Below are 18,974 nucleotides of genomic sequence, written 5' to 3'. Positions count from 1 at the left end.
ATCTTCGCTACTTAGTTGACGAACATATGACAATTCGTCAATAATTACCAATAAAAAAATGGGACCACCCTGGAATCAAACCCTTCAAAACAAAAAAAGAATTTTCAAAATCGGTCCAAATGAATAAATGACGGAATTATCGCTGGACATGCATAAAAAAAAACATACATACAGCCGAACGTAGAATCTCCTCCTTTTTGGAAGTCGGTTAAAAAAATACTTACTACTCGAGAATACATAGATTTTGTATTTGGAGCGACTACGACACCGTCGTCTTCCATACGCCCTATCTGTATAATCTGAGGTTGTAGGTAAAACTTTATTTCAATATTTGTTGATGAATGACTTGTTTAGTTAAAAAAAGGAAGCTAAAATACTTAAACCAAATTTAATTTTAATATCCTTGGGTTGGGTTTTGGGTTCTCCCAAAGCTCCTAAAAGGCAGTTGACTCTTGACTTTCCATTGTCCATTAAAGCATCCATTACCTTACCTTGAATTATAAGAAAAACAACAGTTATCCATGGAAAAAAAAATATTTATTTGTACAAAAAATATAATTTACACTTTACAATCTCAATAGAGACACTTATTTATACACTTTTAAAAATGTTAACAATAAATAACATCTAGAAGCGTTTCACTAAATTCATTTCTAAACTATACACACGTTCAAAATAATTAACAAAAAAGACTATTATTTTATAAATAATAATTATTTTGTACTTGAGGATAGGAAACTTAAAACATACGGCGCATGATTCAATCATTGTTAATAACGGATATAATAGATTTTTATTTTTTATTTTTGTGCACGGTCGAAAGGATTTATGGCATTTTGCAATTAATTAAAACTAACAACTGACAAAGTTAATAGTTATCTAAACATGAGTTATCGTTAATTTAGTAATTAAAACACATATTTTATTTAAACTTAAGTTATTTTTTATATAGTGAACACACCAGTGATATTAGCTAAAGGTGATTTTATAACAACTGAATGTTTAATTTGTGGGACATTTTCATCAATTCCGCTATTCAAGAAGGCTAAATACCATTATTACAAACTGTATTGCAATTTACGAATTTTCGCTTACAAACATCATAGCCCTGCTGGTCTATTCACTAACTTGGTATTTATTAACAACCTTATTAAAATAAACATCACAATCATCTGAGAAATGTCACCTATAGTCCTTTTCATGCAAGAAGTCCCCCAGTCAAAGCGCTAATGTCTTAATGACGTCATCGTCGTTTGGTAATGGCGGTCTTAATGTCATTTGTGTAAGACGCTGTCAATTGCAGTTCAGGTTTTAGCCGCGGACTTCTATCATGAAAAGGACTCTACCTACAGTATCCTACAGTATCCACGATGGGATGTCAGTAGGCACCAGATGACATTTGCCACATATAATCTCAATTAGGTACCTACATATATTATATGTCAACTGACATACGTCAAAGTTAGTGAATTAGATTGCAGAAGGCTATTAGAGATACCTTCTGGGCTATGACGTTTGTAAAAAATACGGTTGACCCGTATTTATGCACTTGGAAAACCTACGTATTATTTTTATTAGGTACTTTATATATATTTTTTTTAATGATATGTTATATAAATACGGTTAAAACAGCATGTGGCACGACATTAAATTTATTGCACAATTTTTCTAATGACTTAAATGTTTCGTTAAATTCACAACAGGTAATATTAGACGAAAAATTTACACTCTAAAACTAGGTTAATACATAATATATTTTTTTAGTTATATAACTATTACTCATAATAAATTTCACAGCTCTGAGCAACATGATATAATGTATACAGGGTGCTCGGGAGTATTTAACCATAACTTTAGGGTTATATTCTTTAGCAAAAAATTAATTCAAAATGTTCAACGAATATGTGTTCTAAAAAAAACATACATACAGCCGAACGTAGAACCTCCTCCTTTTTGGAAGTCGGTTAATGAATACTTTCGGAGTAAATAATATTTCTTTTGTAAATAGATCTTAAAATGTGTCCATTATACGCATCCTTATTATAATGACGTATTTATATTTTAAAAGCCATTGTCGCTCTGTCACGTGGTAAAGGCGTGTGTTACATGGATAGTCGGTATTATTTGAATTACTTGTAAACAATTTTTTTCTAATTAATAATATATTAGTTATGCAGTTCGGTTCGTACAAGTTAATACCTTGAAGTTATAGGAAAAACTCCCGAGCATCCTGTATAATGATAGGTAAGTGATTAAGTATGTATTATAAAGATATCAACACATTAAAAGATGTATGTATTAGATACAACAGGGTTGAATGAGACCATTTTAAAGGAATATTTGTACATAAAAAGCAAGTGTGTTACGATTGGTAACTAAAAAAAAATAGGTGAAATGACTAAAAAAACATTACATATACATTGAAAGAAGGTTATAACCAGATTTTCATGTGTTATAAAAACTGATAGTTTGTCAGACAATTACATCACATAGTCCAGTATCCGTGGAGCATTTTTACAATTGATTACACATAAAAGTTAATTTTCAGTGAGCAGCGTCATCAGGATTTTAGGATTCAGGATATTTTGACGGCCTCCGTGACGCAGTGGTATGCGCGGTGGATTTGCAAAACGGAGGTCCTGGGTTCGATCCCCGGCTGGGCAGACTGAGATTTTCTTAATTTGTTGGCCGTGGCTAGTTACCACCCTACGGACAAAGACGTACCGCCAAGCGATTTAGCGTTCCGATACGATGCCGTGTAGAAACCGAAAAGTGGTGCGGATGTTCATCCTCCTCCGAACAAGTTAGTCCGCTTCCATCTTAGACTGCATCATCACTTACCATCAGGTGAGATTGTAGTCAAGGGCTAACTTGTAAAGAATAAAAAAAAAAATACTAGGTATTAAAAATTTCTTAGACATTGTGGCTGTAAAGTTGTATAACTATTAAATAAGCAGCAGTAAAAAAAAAACAGCTGGTTGGTTTAAGTTTTTGATGACCTCGTTATTGATACAAATTTATCCCTAACGACAAAAAGGTTAAGGGTCTACAACGAATGGTTGGGGACATGACTTCTCACGGTATCCCGTATAAAATATAAAATATGCCGACCCCGCAGTAGAAAGCGCAGTGTTGGTCGACCTCCCATCAAGTGGATTGACGACATCAAACAAGTCGCATAGATTCGTTTGATGCAGGTGGCTCAGGATCGTGATGTTATGGCCTACAAAAGGCCTATGTCCTGCAGTGGACGTCCATCGTCTTATATGATGATGATGATGACTTACCTATAATAGCCTGAGCTGACAAACTTTCAACTTGTATATAAAATGACGAAGGTCTGGCACTCACAGGCTGTTAATGCATAAAGGCTCAGTGTTCTAGTTAGCTACATTGCTCTGTCGTCGTGAACATCTTGCACCGCCGTCAAACAACGTGTTTCCCATCCTTCCATTTCTTTTTGGATCTTTCGAAGGCCTCCTTTATACATGATCTGCAAAAGAAAACGCAGCTATTTGTGATAATGTGCGAAATCAAATGAACTAAAAAAAAATAAATATACGGAACGCTCGACAGAAGTATTACCTTAAACCTGCTTGTAGAGAGAAAAGGAAGCCCGAGAGAGCGGCGTCGTAACGCGTTACGTTAAAAAGCGCTCTACATTCCCATACGAAGTTAGCACTTCAAAAAGCTTTACAATTGCACGTTGTACTCGTAGAGTCAACATCTCCTGAGGATGCTCCGGTTTCGGGGTGAAACGTACGTAGAGAGTATTTCGTCGGACCTGGGTGACGTTGTCGCATGAGTTCGTTGGCATTTCGCGGATGATAGCAAAATAAATAAATTATTATCTATTCATGATGAACATAATATCAGCCGATGGACGTCCACTGCAGGACTTCCAAAGATCACAATACTGAGCCAGCTGCATCCAGCGAATCTCTGCGACTCGCTGGATGTTATCAGTCCACCTGATGGGGGGTCGACCAACACTGCGCTTTCTAGTGCGGGGTCGCCATTCCAGCACCTTGGGACCCCAACGTCCATCTGCTCTTCGATCTGTCCCGCCACATTGCCGCGTCGTGCCGAGCGCACACCGCTGCACACACGTATAGCACTCAACAAATACATGTACCTGAACAGCGACTGGTGCAGGATGTAGGCGGAGACGTGGCCCGCGTCCACGTAGCGCACCTCCGCGCCGGGCCAGATCTCCTCCAGCGAGCCCACGTCCTCGCGCGGCACGTACGCGTCGTGCCGAGCGCACACCGCTGTACACACGTGCCAAGGTTAATGGCTATCATCATCAGACTATAACTATAGAACTGATTGCGTGTCTCGTCGCAACTTCAAAAGTAAAACTAAACACCCACTCGGCCCATTCACAGCACTATCTCGGCCGAGGGATAATTTACTCTCTACTATAGTTGTGGAACTTACACCTACCACTACAACACGAGTTGAGGCTCGCCCCATCACCAAATATGATTGTTTGTTTCTGTAACTATCACTATCAAATGATAGACAGTTCAACAGACAGCTATGATGGTTGTTTTTTTGTACCAACACCACAACAAAAAGGCCAGAAATTATCAGATTTTATTTAATTTCATTCGACTCCGACGCACTGAAGTGAAGGCTATGGCCAAACTGCGGCGTCTAGCTTTTTTTCTAGGATGTCTAGCAACAATAGTCACAAAAAACATATGTACAAGTAGTCTTAAATCTTGATATATTTAAGTGCATGAGGAACTAAGACGTGATTTTCGTAAAAAGTAATGTAAACAAAGGGTGTTTCCCTATTATCAGAGATGTGTGGAAGGGTATGAAGGAATTAGTAAAAAGTATATATAATTAATCTAATCAAAAATGTGTTTACCTATTATCAGAGATGTGTCGAAGGGTATGGAGAAATTGCTCAAATGTGTGCATTCGTCCATTATGCCCCTCATAAACTGTAGCGCCTCTCTGTCCCTCCAGTGGATTTTGCTTATATCTATCTTCCTCCCGTTCGATTTCATGAACGGTAAATTGATCCACAAATCAGATGTAAGATCGGATATGTTCCACGGCTTTTTCTCTTTATTATCTTTGATGGCTGGCAAATTTGATTTATCACTAACAGATGTCGTTTCAAATTTTGCTGTTTTATTGTCTAAAATATTTGTTTTACTGTTTTCTTCATGTGCTATCACATTACTAGTCGTGTTAGTTTCTTGTGACTCGGGAATTATAGTATTATTATTTACATCAGTAGCCAAATTAGGCTTACTGGGCTCACATATATTTACTTTTTCCATTAATGACCCTTTCTCTACATCTGGAAGAAAATATTTTTATTTTTTTATAAAAAAATAACTTATAGTTACTTTAAATCGTTCATTAATCAAAAAATATCTTTAGTTGGTCAAGAGTTTTGGTTGCTATAAGTCTGATGAGTATGAGTTAAATTTGAAATTTCATCAAATAATGATTTGGAAAAAGAACTTTGACAAATAATATAATTTCGACTTCGACATCGACTTACCGCTGGTGAATTTAAGTAGTAAATCCTTCACTTGACCATCGTTTATTTTATTTATATCTTCTATATCCTGCGCTTCGAGTTCAAAAGTTTTATTCGAAGTTAGTTTTTCGTATAGATCTTGACTAATTTTATTGTCGTTTAATAGTTTTTTCCATTCATCTCTCAAATTATATTCATTCGTTACACTTTTAGGCACTTCTGGTTTAAAACCTATCACATTTTTATTATTATCTAAGTCTTGAGCAATAGCTTTGGCACTGGATTCTTTATACGTAATATCTAGATTCTTGAATGCAGATAACTTTAAAGAATCCACGATAGGGTCTTGTGTTTGATTAGCTGGAGTATTAAAGTTAATAGAGTATGTTCTAGCGAACTTTTTCCCGGCTAGGAAAGCTTCGTCGACTATTGTGACCATTTTCGATAGCTTTTCTCTATACACACCATCAGAGAGGTACTGATCTTCCAACAGATCCCAATTGATAGACTGCGACATTACTCCCTTGAAAAAATATTTTATTCAGTCACTATTTATATACAATTTTTAGTTTCAAGTTTCATCGTAATACTAATAATTACATTGTAAGTAATATATATATATATATATATTATATCAAATGAAATAGGTAATACAAGTGTAGGAAATAGTAGTCTGAGACGGATATGAAGTCGCTCCATCTTGTGTTGGCTCATGCCCACGGTAGGTGGCGCCACTTGTTTCCGTTAAGAGTAGGGAGTTAGAGAGGTGTAGCGATCGGTTGGCGGGGATTTGCGATATAAGGCGCTCATCCTACGTTCGGATTCAGTATGATCGTGGCGTTCGAACCGTCTACATTTCTTGTTATGTAATTCTTTACGGGTTACTTGGGAGAGTGATTTGAGTGGAAAAGAGGAGTGTTGGTTAACTGTCAAAGGCGCCTTTAATCCTACACACAACGTTCACAAGTGCGTGACTCCACTCAAGGTCTTTCTCTGCCATTTTAGAGTTTTATATTGGTTACAGTTTGATTTGTTATTATGTTGTCTTGACAAATGTTGTAAATCATAACCTTTGCTCGACATTGGTTTTCTTATTTTTGTAATCCACTTCTGAGTCTGCTAAAACAAGTATACCTGCAAGAATACAGCAGATGCAGTTGCCCATGACAGACACGGGACCAACACCAGGGGTTTGGGCCAGTTCGTTGCAGCTAAAGATGCCATCTGTAAATTATGAAATACTCGAATGAACTCTTTATAAACAGCCTTATTAATATAAAGCCAAAGCTAATGCATCGATCTTGTAAATAAATAATGAATGCATCGATAGATATAGTATCAGTTAATGCATAGGTCTATTAACTGATAGCGCATCGATCGATATAGTATCAGTTAATGCATCGGTCTAATAACAGATAATGCACTGATCTAGTGACAGAGAATGCATCGATCTAATGACAGTTAACGCATCTATTCAATAACAGTTAATGTATTGATCTAGTAAGAGATAATGAATACACCGATCGATATGGTATCAGTTAATGCATCGGTCTAATAACTGTTAATGCTTAGATCTAGTATAAGTTAAATGCGTCGATCTAGTATCAGTAACTGCATACATGCCCGCCCATGGAGAGTCCGGTGACGCCGAGAGGGCCCAGCCCGTTGCGCTCGCACCAGTGGAAGAGCACCAGCGACTCCAGGATCAGGCAGCCGCCCATCACGAAGATATCCGACACGTTGTGTAGAGACGACCGGCTGCGTAACAAATATATTTCTTATTTAAAAAAATAATTAGAACTCTACGATGATGATGATTAGGTACATATACCTAGGGTTTAGAGCTTTAATGATAAAGAGAGATGATGAGGAGAACCACTTGTCTCTAGTTACATGATCGGTAGTGTGGTACTAAAAGAGTTACAGGAAATTAGAGACCTGGGAGTTACTATTGACAGCAAGTTAACTTTTGTGTCACACGTAAACAACATTGTTAAAAAAGCCGCGAAAGTACTAGGGTTTATCAGGCGCAACACTAAAGGGTTCTCCCAGAAAACTAAAATTGTGCTTTACAATGCGTTTGTGAGAAGTTGTGTTGAGTTTGCCAGCGTCATCTGGAATCCATCATATAGTGTCCACTCTCAACGCATTGAATGCATTCAGCGTGCCTTCACTCGACACCTTGCGTTCCATGCTAGTGGTATTTCACACAGGCAACCATACAACCAACGACTTGCCAAGTTTAAAATGATGTCTCTTCGCAGTAGGCGAGAAATACGCGACCAATGTTTTTTACATAACATAGTACATTATGAGGTGAAGTGCAGCAACCTACTTGACCGGGTCTGTCTTTCGGTTCCGATTAGATATCCCCGTCATTGCAAGAAGCGTAAAACATTTCATATCCCTTTCGCTAGAACACATCTCGGAAACCAAGCCCCCGTTGCTCGTATATGCGCAAAATATAATGAACTATCACGTTCTATACCTGGCATCGACATATTTTCCAATTCTTATAGTGTCTTTAAAAAAAAACTCACCGATCATCTGTCGGTGAGTTCTTCCCCATAATAATTTAAGTTAAGTTATATCTGTTATTTTGTTCCTTGTGTGGTATTTGACTGTTTACATGTTTTTTAGTTTTTAGTGAATGTTGTGTGCACTTGTCATAGATGTACGTATAAGTCAATGTGAGCTAGTTATATATTATTTGTGTATGTCTCTATATGTATATTGTAAGTTTACGTAAATAAATAAATAAAAAAAAATAATAAGGAGAAGAGAGAATAGAGAAAAATATGAGAAGAGGAAGAGAGAAGATTCTCAAGAGGATGGCATGAAGTAATGCATTGCGGTCCTGTGCCAACTTTGGAGTACAGAACACATTGTTTAAGTGGTGCAAGTCGGACATCCGACAGGCAGGACTCCGCAGGGATTTTTTACTCCTCAACGAAAAAAAGGGAGTTACAACGTCCGCAGAAAGAGAACCCGACTGATAGATGAAGAAGAACCTTGCTTGATGGAACGACTCTTCTAAAGACATTGCCTTTCGAGGCTCAGACCTCGGCTAAGACTGATGTTTGTCCTGTATATCAGTCCTGAAAACTTTACAAATTCTTCGATATTTGTTGTCATTTAATAAGTGAACGTGCTTTATAATAATCTAACTATTCTTTCAAACACATACAAACATAATAATTTACATGATATTGTTAACTTTTTACCTACGTGACATATAACTAATAGATCTAATTGATATTTCTTTACACATTATATTTAGTGAATGTGTAACAAAAACTTACATCTGGTCCGTGGGTTTCCGCAGCCCATAGAAGGGGTTCTCAAGGATAATCCCACCAATACCGGCTTCTTTTAACAGCGGCTTTACCATTAGGTTTCGTCTTCGCCAAAAAAACTGAAATGAGAACAATGTTACGATACATTTTATGGAGTTTTGTGGTGTTATACCGGCGCACCTCAGCGAGCACGTTAAATAGTCGGTTTCGGTAATTATCATTAACATCTGATAGTGGTCGACAATTTAACATTAACATAATTTAGGGTGATAATGTTAAATTTTCGGAGGCCCTACTTATAGGGCAAGGGATATAAAAGCTTATAGATCCACCACGCTGCTCCGATGCGAGTTAGCGGGTTATAGTATTAACGCATATTAAAGTATGCAGTATGCGATTATATTACTGTCGAATATACTGAGGCATGTCGAGCATCTTTGTGAAGCTGCCGTGGATTGCACAAAAATACATAGGAACAAAATACGGCAGAATTATGAACTCACAATACATAGAATGATTTGATTTGTACGGGCGGTAACAGAATCATCATCATCATTAACAAAGCATATTCGGCACACTGTTGAGCAAGTCTCCTTTCAGAATTAGAGGGGTTAGGTCCACCACGCTGACCATACTTCACACACGTAGAGAATCAAGACAAAAGTCTTCGAACAATGCGTGTTGCCAGTAATAGCCTACGGTTCCGAGACTTAGTAGCTAACTATGGGCCTCATAAGAAGGCTCAGAGTCATACAGCGGGCGATGGGACGAGCTATGCTAGGAGTATCTCTGCGTGATCAAATCAGAAATGAGGAGATCCGCTGAAGAACCAGTCGCAGGGATTCGCTGGATGCAGGCGGCTCAGGGTCGTGATGTTTGTCCCTACAAAAGGACTATCCTACAGTGGACGTCCATCGGCTGATATGATGCAGGTTTAGTCTTTATTTAATGAGTTATAATTTTTTTCATAGCTAAAACGTTGTTTGTCTTCCTAATATCGATATTATACACACCAAGTTTGTGCTAACTCTAAAGATTGCCCTCTTACAACACTAACACCCACAACGGTCTAATCTAACATAAATCATCCTTTATTTGAGGAAGTTACCATGAAGATATCCTTCGATTACATTATAATGTTGGCAAAGACGCCAGCTTTGTTTTGTTTACTACCTATATCCATCATCTTGTACTATTATTATAAACGCAAAACATATGTAAACAAGCTGTTTATTTACTAAACAAGATCGTATCCCCAAGTTATATTTAGCTACGCATTAGATAGTGTGAAATTACATAGAGTAAAACTGCTCTAATTTACCCTGTTGGTTCAGTAGTTAATATATGTGGCTTCAAATCATGAGGTTCAGGGTTCGAGTCCTGGACCGGACTGTGAAATACTGAACTTTCTTAAGAGGAATAGAAGCGTACCGCCGTACCCGTTAGGAAGTTGCACCACAGTGCCTCATAGAGCACATTATCGCCCTACACTACGGTCTAGACTTAGTCCAGAAAGGGCGAATTCGCCGCGATTCTCTCGCGCGTATTACGCGCGACCGTTGCGTCCACAAGGCGCCGTATTACGCGCGAGCATTTGGAGAGGAATTCAGTATGAAACATGTAGTTGAACGCGCACTCTAGAGTTCGCGCGTTAACTGGACAAGGCGTCCCTAGTATTCGAGTCAAGAGTCTGGCGTAGTCCCATTCTAGACAAGGTCTAAGCATTGAACTAAATCTCGCTCTCCCAATACCGGAAGGGTAGGCCATTAAAATTGGATAGATATGATCATTATAAACCCATATTCAGTTCCCTGCTGAGCATGAGTCTCCTATCAAAATGAGAGGGGTTAGGTCAATAGTCCACCACGCTGGCCCAATGCGGATTGGCAGACTTCACACACGTAGAGAATTATCAGGTATTCAGGTTTCCTCGCGATGTTTTTTCACCGTTTGAGACACGTAATATTTCTTAGAATGCACACAACTGAAAAGTTGGAGGTGCATGCCTGGACCGGATTCGAACTTACGCCCTTCGGAATCGGAGGCAGAGGTATGATATCCACTGGGCTAACACGGATCCCAGATATGACGTAATTGTAGTATATCCCAGAGATAGAGTATAGAGATCCCAGAGTAAAAAAAAACTTCTAACGGCCTTACGTCATTAGAAACGACACCTACCCAAAAATAAAAAATATGACGCAATCTAAAGAACCAATAATGACGAATTTATTTATTTTGCTATTATCCGCGAAAAACCGACAAATACACGCGAAACTGTCACCTAAATGTTATGACGGAAAATTTTCTACGCACGTTTTAAGCATACTCAAATATTGACTTGATTCTACAACTCTCTAGGTTTAATTAATGGGGACTCAGCTGCATCACCGGAAGGTAGAAGCAGAAGATATGGGCGGAACGACTTTCCAAGGGCCTCAATTTTACATTATTGTAAATCATTTTACGTTGTTAAATTAACGTAACGTTAATTTAAGATATTTAACGTAACGTATGTACGTTACGTTAAATATCGTATCTCTATTAATAAATTTTATTTTCTACACGTGGATAACAAAGAATGTATGTGTATAAATACACACATAGTAGTTGTTTACTAACTTGTTTACTAACACCACCCACAGTCTATGCACAATCTTGGCCAAGAATCGTATGATTAATGCAATACATTAATACACTATTATTTATATTTATTCATGCACTAAATATTATTTATGCCGGCCTCAAATAAGTGCAAGGAAATATATATATAGGTTAATAAATATAGGTACATTACCGAGCGGTGACTGCTTTTTAACGTATCATCGTCAAAGATTTTATACTTTTAGAGAAATGTCACTAGCGCGTCGAAACTGATGTGAACAAAAGATGCCTAATTATTGTCTTAATTTCATTTAGTCGCATAGTAAACAAAAGTGGAAGAAGTGGTATACGTGGTTGATTTACAAGACGGAGGTCCTGGGTTCGATCCCCGGCTGGGCCGATTGAGGTTTTCTTAATTGGTCCAGGTCTGGCTGGTGGGAGGCTTCGGCCGTGGCTAGTCACCACCCTACCGGCAAAGAAGTACCGCCAAGCGATTTAGCGTTCCGGTCCGATGTGTAGAAACTGAAAGGGGTGTGGATTTTCATTCAACTCCTTAGAAGCTAGCCCGCTTTCATCTTAGATAGAAAGAAAGAAATAAAGAAAATATATTTATTACTACATTATGCCACACATCACAATTATTTAAGAATAATATACCCTGCGATATTTGGCATAACCTAGAAAAAGGTCAGCATATTGCTATAGGCTCCCCATAAACGAAGAACATACAGCACTGATTTTCAGCTAGGACCCTAGGCTAGGAGCTAGATGGCATTATCACTTATCATCAGGTGTGTGTATTCAAGGGCTAACTTGTAAATAATAAATAAATATTTAAATGTTCAAATATTTGAAGCCATATGTAGCGCCGGCATTACGAATTACGAAAGTCTTCTTCAAGTTTTATGTTCCGCAAGTGACATAAGGATGGCGCCAGTAGTCCGATACCCCGCGCTGTCGAGTTGCCTTTCGCTTTTGTCTAGCTGCGTTAATATTTTTGTAACTTTAACGCTAAATGCGTATAAATTGTTCTCATGCTCTGTTATAGGAATTTTTGGGTAGTAAAATGTTAGAATATAACATTTTGCACTAGAATTGTCTTAATAGATTTCGATGAAATTAGGCTCAGAGGTAGATGGGCAGTATAATAACTTAATAAGTTTCCTAGTTAATTAATAAATGAGAATATGCTTGTTAAATGAATAAAAAAAAATTAAATATTGAATATTACATCTCTGCAGAGAGATGTGACTCTAGCATGAGATAAGAAAGCTTTGAGAATTTTATGGTTTTTAACTTGGTAAACAATTACTCCTAAGCTCCAATTGACTTGATTTTTTTCCATTTAATTTCATTAAATCGTGAATCCATATATAATTTAAATGTGAGTAAAAACTGAGCTCCTTTGTTCCTTATTCTTTCACACATTAACTACTTATCTGATTATCTCAATTTTACATACACATTGTCAGGGATATTGAAAAAGACCTAGGGTACTTGTAATCCAATGTAAAGAACAACTTACTCTTCATGAGAGATTAAAAAAATAAAATTTAAAGAAAATCTATAAAAGTATTTCTCTTAGTTTTATCAAAATTAGATTGGGGGCCCAATAGACGAGCGACAAATTCCGAAAAATATCTTTAATTTTTTATTTACCCCTAAACTCTTTCACCGCAAAGTAAAATTGGTACAAAAATGTTTGTCGCTACATTCTACACAAGATGTTTTAGTTTTTTCTGCTAGAATGCAAGAACATTGAAATAAACAAAGAAAATGCCTAAAAGACTTTTTTGACTTCAGTAATTTCTTAAGAAAAAACCTATATACTCGTATGTACGAGTATATGTATTATAAGTAGCATTTTATGTTTTTTTTTTCGGGAAGCACCAGATCAAATGAGATTCTGGATTACATTCACACGTAAGGAGCCCCTGTAGTCCTGATGCCCTATATCATTGATAAGGCTGATATGGCGGTAGCTACACCCCTGACATGGTGGCAAGCTATTAGGAGTATAAAATAAATTACAATTTTTTTTTTTTTTATTCTTTTACTAGTTAGCCCTTGACTACAATCTCACCTGATGGTAAGTGATGATGCAGTCTAAGATGGAAGCGGGCTAACTTGTTAGGAGAAGGATGAAAATCCACACCCCTTTCGGTTTCTACATGGCATCGTACCGGAACGATAAATCGCTTGGCGGTACGTTTTTGCCGGTAGGGTGGTAACTAGCCACGGCCGAAGCCTCCCAAAAGCCAGAACTGGACAAATTAAGAAAATCTCAGTCTGCCCAGCCGGGGATTGAACCCAGGACCTCCGTCTTGTATATCCACCGCGCATACCACTGCACCACAGAGGCCGTCATTACCCTACTTTACTATTACTATTACTTACATGGTCTCCAGTTCCTGCGAGATGTAGGCATACTGGCTTACAGTTTGGGTCGGGCCAATGATTGGGCAGTAATATTTGGAAATGAGCCTTCTGTGCTATCTCAGGTACTATGCCAGGCAGAAATTTTTCCAACGGCGAGAGAAAATATCCTTCTATTAATTTGCAGTCTGCTAGATTTTGTTCCTGTTGAAAATAAGAAAGAAATGTAACAATTTAGCAAATTAGCAACCTTTTTTTAAAAGAATTATTTGCCATATCTTTGTAAAATATGACCAATATTCCCATTCTCCTCCAACTAATTAGGAAAGACTGTAGTAGGAGTTTGTACAACAATAGTCTAACAGGGCGGGGATTGAATCATCACCTCTCGGTGATGACTCTGACCTCTTTACCATTGAGCTAATAAGGCTCTTTCGTTAATTGCTAGTGTGGCTTTCAACAAACTGATCCTGGGTTTGATTCCCAACTTGGGTCAGTTTGAGAATTTATATTTTCTAAATTGGCATAGGTCTGGTCTTATGGTAGGGTTGTAACTAGCAGCAAAGGCTGAAATTTTCAAATGTGGTTTGTATTTCTATAAACTTTACTATGAAAAATTGTGTTATTGGTATTGATAAATATACACAACTCGATGTGGATATACAACTCACTATTTCAATATATGTTGTTTATTGATTGTGAACTCTAGAGTACTGACGATGATTGCTGGTGTGAGGAAAAACTCAAATGAGTTTATGTCACACTGATAAGTTATATTAAGAAATGTTAAAAAATAAATAAATATTTATATTTAAATAAATAATAAATAAATATTTAAAATACAAGAAGAACTTGGTTATAAAACTATGGAAATAACTTGGAAATATGTTAAAAGACTAGCTTCAAACATTAGAGACAGATATAATTCTAACTTTATATTTAATATTTTACCACTAAACATGTGAAAATTATAATTTTTCATTTTAATTCAGCAGTAGTGTGGTTACTGGTGTTCCTTATATAACTAATAGCATATTATATAACTTTAACTATAATAGAATGATGTAGATAAGTCTTTATCTATTTTGGATCTTGTGTTCATAAATACCTATAGTCTTTTAAAACAAAAAATTAAACTATTGTTTAAAATCTAGTATCTGAATCTGAGATCATATTACTGTAATAAACATTACATGTTGTTGTGTTGATATAGAATATAATGTTTTTATATTATTACTATAACACTGAGTGTATACAATAGCTGATAATAATATTAGAAAATGAGATGAAAGTTAGATATAAATACCTTGTTCTTACCTTGGTGATTGTTACAGGGTAATCTTTTTCAACTAATGGGAAACATTTATCACGATTTGACACTGTCTTCCTGAATTCAAATAACCTAAAAATAAGGTGTTTTGAAAAGTATAATATTGTAAAAGTATACATAAAATACGTAAATGACGTTAAATTATTTTATTATACAAAAATACACAGTATAACTTAATATATTATTAGATAAAGGAGATAAAACTGCTTGCAAAACACATTACCTTCGTAAATTTTCAGGTTTCCCCCAACCTTTAGTGAAAAACTTCGTAAGCAGTAAACTACGGTAAACGGCGTCTAATTTACTAGCGGACATATTTTCAAAAGGTGGGTGGTTGAAAAGTGGATTGTTTATTTAATAATAATCTGATTTTGCGCCGTTCATTATTCGTCACTGTTATTTTTTTTTGGTATTGTAAATTGTCACCAACATCATGTGAAAATAAATTGTCAAATGTCAATGTCATCTGTCAGGTTTTGAGAAAGTGTCAAAATCATCCAGTTATCAGCTGTTTAATCTTAGTTCAGAAATATATACAACTTTTTAAAATCTTAGCTATTTTTCTCTCTATGGGCTTGTACACAAAACTGCGATGCGACGTCGCATCGCAAAAATCTGCGAGCTCCCTCTACGCATCGCAAGAACTTGCGAATTGATTCGCATCGCGCATTCCTGCGATGTTGCGTCACACTTGTTGACGCCATTTTTAGTTCGCTCTGGGACAGCGTGTGGGCAAGACGTGTACTTTAAAAATGACAGAATACGACGTTGATTTTTTAATATCACTGATCGAGGAGCGCCCTGTTCTTTGGGATACTAGTAATGAAGATTATAAAAACAAATTCATTAAACAAGATGCTTGGAAGGACGTGTGTAAAAGTTTATTTCCAAATTTCGAGGAAAAAGAAAACAATGAAAAAACTAAACTTGGTAAGTACACAAATACATTTATTAAGTAAAACTTCTTTTTACTTTTTACTAAAACTACCTACAAATCAAACATTCTATTCATATAAGCACAAAAAATATTCTTTAAATTGTTTACAAATGTTTAGGCGTCGACAGCGAGCTACTTTAATGTTTTACGATGTGATCCTTTTGTACCTGTTGTATTGACTTATTACCTAGAACGCGAGCAACAATGCAAGCCGCATTGTATATTCTTAAATTAGTTTTAGTTGCCAGCTTAATGCTCCAACTTCACTAGTAAAGTAATCCGAATATTCGTTTCTAATTATATTTGCACTTACCACCTGACTACCTACATTCAACCCTTGTTGAAGTGGTTGTAGTTCGGAATTATCTATGATCATTTCAATAGGGGTGTCTAATTCATCACGGTTAATTACAAAGTTATGTAGTATGCAACAAGCCTTAACAATATCTATTGCAAAATCATATGAAACGTTAATGGGCCGGTGAAATATTCGCCACTTATTGGCCAGTATGCCGAAAGTACACTCGACATATCTTCTTGCCCTACTCAAACGGTAGTTGAATACTCTTTGTTTAACAGACAAATGCTTGCCAGAATAAGGACGCATGACATTATTCGAAATAGAAAAAGCTTCGTCTCCGACAAAAACAAAAGGAACCGGTTCTTGAAAGCCCGGTAACGGCCTTGATGTTGGTGTAGGCAAATCACCTCTCATCAGTAAGTCGTACAGTTTCGTGTTGTGGAAAATAGTGGAGTCACTTTCCTTTCCATATGCGCCTATGTCCACATAGATGAATCTGTATTTCGAGTCCACAATAGCCAACAAAACTATTGAATTGTAGCCCTTGTAATTAAAAAAAAGTGATCCACTTTTTGGGGGACTACGAACACGAATATGTTTCCCATCAACGGCTCCAATACAGTTAGGGAAGTTGGCTTTCTTGTTAAAGTCCGCAGCTATTTCTTCAAACAGCTGTTGTGTTATTTTTGGTATGTTTGCATTTAAACAAAATTTCCATATTGCATTACAAACTACTCGTATTATCTTAGCAACTGTACTTATTCCTCGATAATAATCTAAATGTATATTTCTGATTTCATTTCCGGTCGCTAGGAATCTGTAACATAAATAGAAAAAAAAGTTAATTTATATAACATACTTGAAAAGTAAAGAACACTAACCTAAAACGACATAAACATACATAAATTATTTTAATTTATTTAATTGGTAGACAACGCTTCTAGCGTTAAGTTCGCCTATTCTGTACAATTGGTATTTGATGAATAATAAAGATTAATAAATAAATGAATAAATTAAATATTGTCTATTTTTTTTTTTTCAGGAAATTCAGTAATACAAAGATGGAGGGGGATTAAGGATACCTTTAATAAATATGAAAAGAAACTCAAAGATGCAAGTAGGTCAGGGTCTGCATCCAAAAATATAAAAGAATACCATCTGTACAAACAATTACAATTTCTTAAGAAAAATTTGCAAAATGAGACCACTACTAGTATAAATGATTCAGAAAATGAGCAGGATAATCAAGAAGGTACATCTAAAACACGTTACCAAAGGCAGCCACCAAAACGAAAGATGGTTAATAATTTTGAAGATGATATTGTAAAGATTTTAAAGGAACCTGAGAATAGACACATATCTTTTTTTAAAGGTATTCTACCATCACTTGAAAGATTAGATGACAATAAAACTCTAATCTTTCAGAGCAGAGTTCTTCAAATTTTAACAGAATTGCATCAACCTCATGGCTACTACTATCCGAATAGCAACTACCAGGGTGGCTATCAAACTCAACATTTTGCGACATCTCAACAAACGCCACTGATACGTCCACAGTCATCTAACATACCAGATCAAATTGATTCACCCAGTAATGATTTTTCTAACTCAAGCATATTAAGCACACTTTCAACTGAAGAAGACTTTGATTTTTCGTAAATTTTATGAATTGTAATATTTTAAAAACTCTTTTCTCAATAAAAACTAATGTAAACAATTATTGTTTTACTTTACTTACCGGATAGTGAGGCCAATCATTTCCAGAGGCATAACAGGAATTCTCCCCTTGTACGATTGTTTCTGAAGATATGGTGATAATAAACTTAAAAGCTCTTCGAATGAAAATATGCTCATTCTAAAATACTCGAAAAATTTTTTTTCGTCGGTTTTCAAAGCTTTATATTTTAGAAGAAAATAGTTTCCAACGGGATTCATAATAGTAATAAATGGATGAACCCAAAATCTTCTTTGTTTCTTTTTCCTGTATCTCCTAAGCAATAATAAAAGTGCACACTTCTTTTTACGATCCATGTCACGACCTGTTTTCAATTTAAAATACGTTTAGTACGGTTAACGGTCGTCGAAGAAATGGTCGCCCTGAGAGACGCCTTGCCGCACGAAATCGCATCGCAGCAATTCGTGTCGTAATTTTTTGCGTTGCGAATTCGCATCGCGTCGCATCGCAGTTTTGTGTACAAGCCCTATAACAGTTAAAGAGAAGCATATAAATATCATTCATTAATATTAACGTATCTGTATTCTTTCAAAATATTTGTAAATGAATATTTTGATTTTTTATTTCATTCTTAAACATGTAATATTTTACACAAATACCCGCAGTGGCTTTATTCACTTACTCATGACCTAAGTTTTGATGGAGTCATTTAATTTGTGGAGTGTAGCGAGATATACACTTAACTACATACGTACCATTTAAATAGGCACTTATCACCATCTAATAAGAGTAACTGAAATGCTTTCTTAAAGGCTTTTATCGTTGAGATCGGTTATAGAGATAAAAAAAACATGTGATAAACCATATCTAATTCTCTGAGGATACAACGCAATTCCTACCGAAACGAAGTCGTGGGCTTTACCTGGGATTAAAAAAAAACATAAATTGT

The 18,974-nt window shown here is 36.2% G+C and overlaps 3 protein-coding genes across 4 annotated transcripts; 1 reads left to right on the top strand and 2 right to left on the bottom strand.

The window, feature by feature from the left end:
- Positions 1-521: 521 nt before the first annotated feature.
- On the bottom strand, positions 522-15,549 carry LOC112047620 (protein ABHD18). Of its 2 annotated transcripts, XM_052882998.1 has the most exons (10): positions 15,336-15,549; positions 15,100-15,184; positions 13,804-13,986; positions 8,809-8,921; positions 7,126-7,264; positions 6,641-6,730; positions 5,528-6,029; positions 4,880-5,320; positions 4,136-4,271; positions 522-3,493 (listed from the first exon to the last, which is right to left on the bottom strand). In XM_052882998.1, exons 1-10 carry the CDS (start codon positions 15,425-15,427, stop codon positions 3,427-3,429), a joined length of 1,848 nt encoding a protein of 615 aa, XP_052738958.1. In that variant the 5' UTR covers positions 15,428-15,549; the 3' UTR covers positions 522-3,426. The 2 variants fall into 2 exon arrangements, with proteins under 2 accessions (XP_052738958.1, XP_052738959.1); XM_052882999.1 differs by lacking the exon at positions 15,336-15,549 and having other exon boundaries at positions 15,089-15,184.
- Positions 15,550-15,685: 136 nt separating this feature from the next.
- LOC128198317 (uncharacterized) lies at positions 15,686-18,067 on the top strand. The gene is made up of 2 exons (XM_052883001.1): positions 15,686-16,042; positions 17,393-18,067. The coding sequence occupies exons 1-2, from the start codon at positions 15,865-15,867 to the stop codon at positions 18,007-18,009; spliced, it is 795 nt and encodes a 264-aa protein (XP_052738961.1). The 5' UTR covers positions 15,686-15,864; the 3' UTR covers positions 18,010-18,067.
- LOC128198316 (uncharacterized) lies at positions 16,039-18,546 on the bottom strand. Its single transcript, XM_052883000.1, has 2 exons — positions 18,089-18,546; positions 16,039-17,167 (listed from the first exon to the last, which is right to left on the bottom strand). The coding sequence occupies exons 1-2, from the start codon at positions 18,379-18,381 to the stop codon at positions 16,276-16,278; spliced, it is 1,185 nt and encodes a 394-aa protein (XP_052738960.1). The 5' UTR covers positions 18,382-18,546; the 3' UTR covers positions 16,039-16,275.
- Positions 18,547-18,974: the final 428 nt, after the last annotated feature.

This window comes from Bicyclus anynana, chromosome 8, assembly GCF_947172395.1.
Source record: "Bicyclus anynana chromosome 8, ilBicAnyn1.1, whole genome shotgun sequence".
NCBI classification, from domain to species: domain Eukaryota; kingdom Metazoa; phylum Arthropoda; class Insecta; order Lepidoptera; family Nymphalidae; genus Bicyclus; species Bicyclus anynana.
This window is presented reverse-complemented; position numbering and strand designations above follow the sequence as displayed.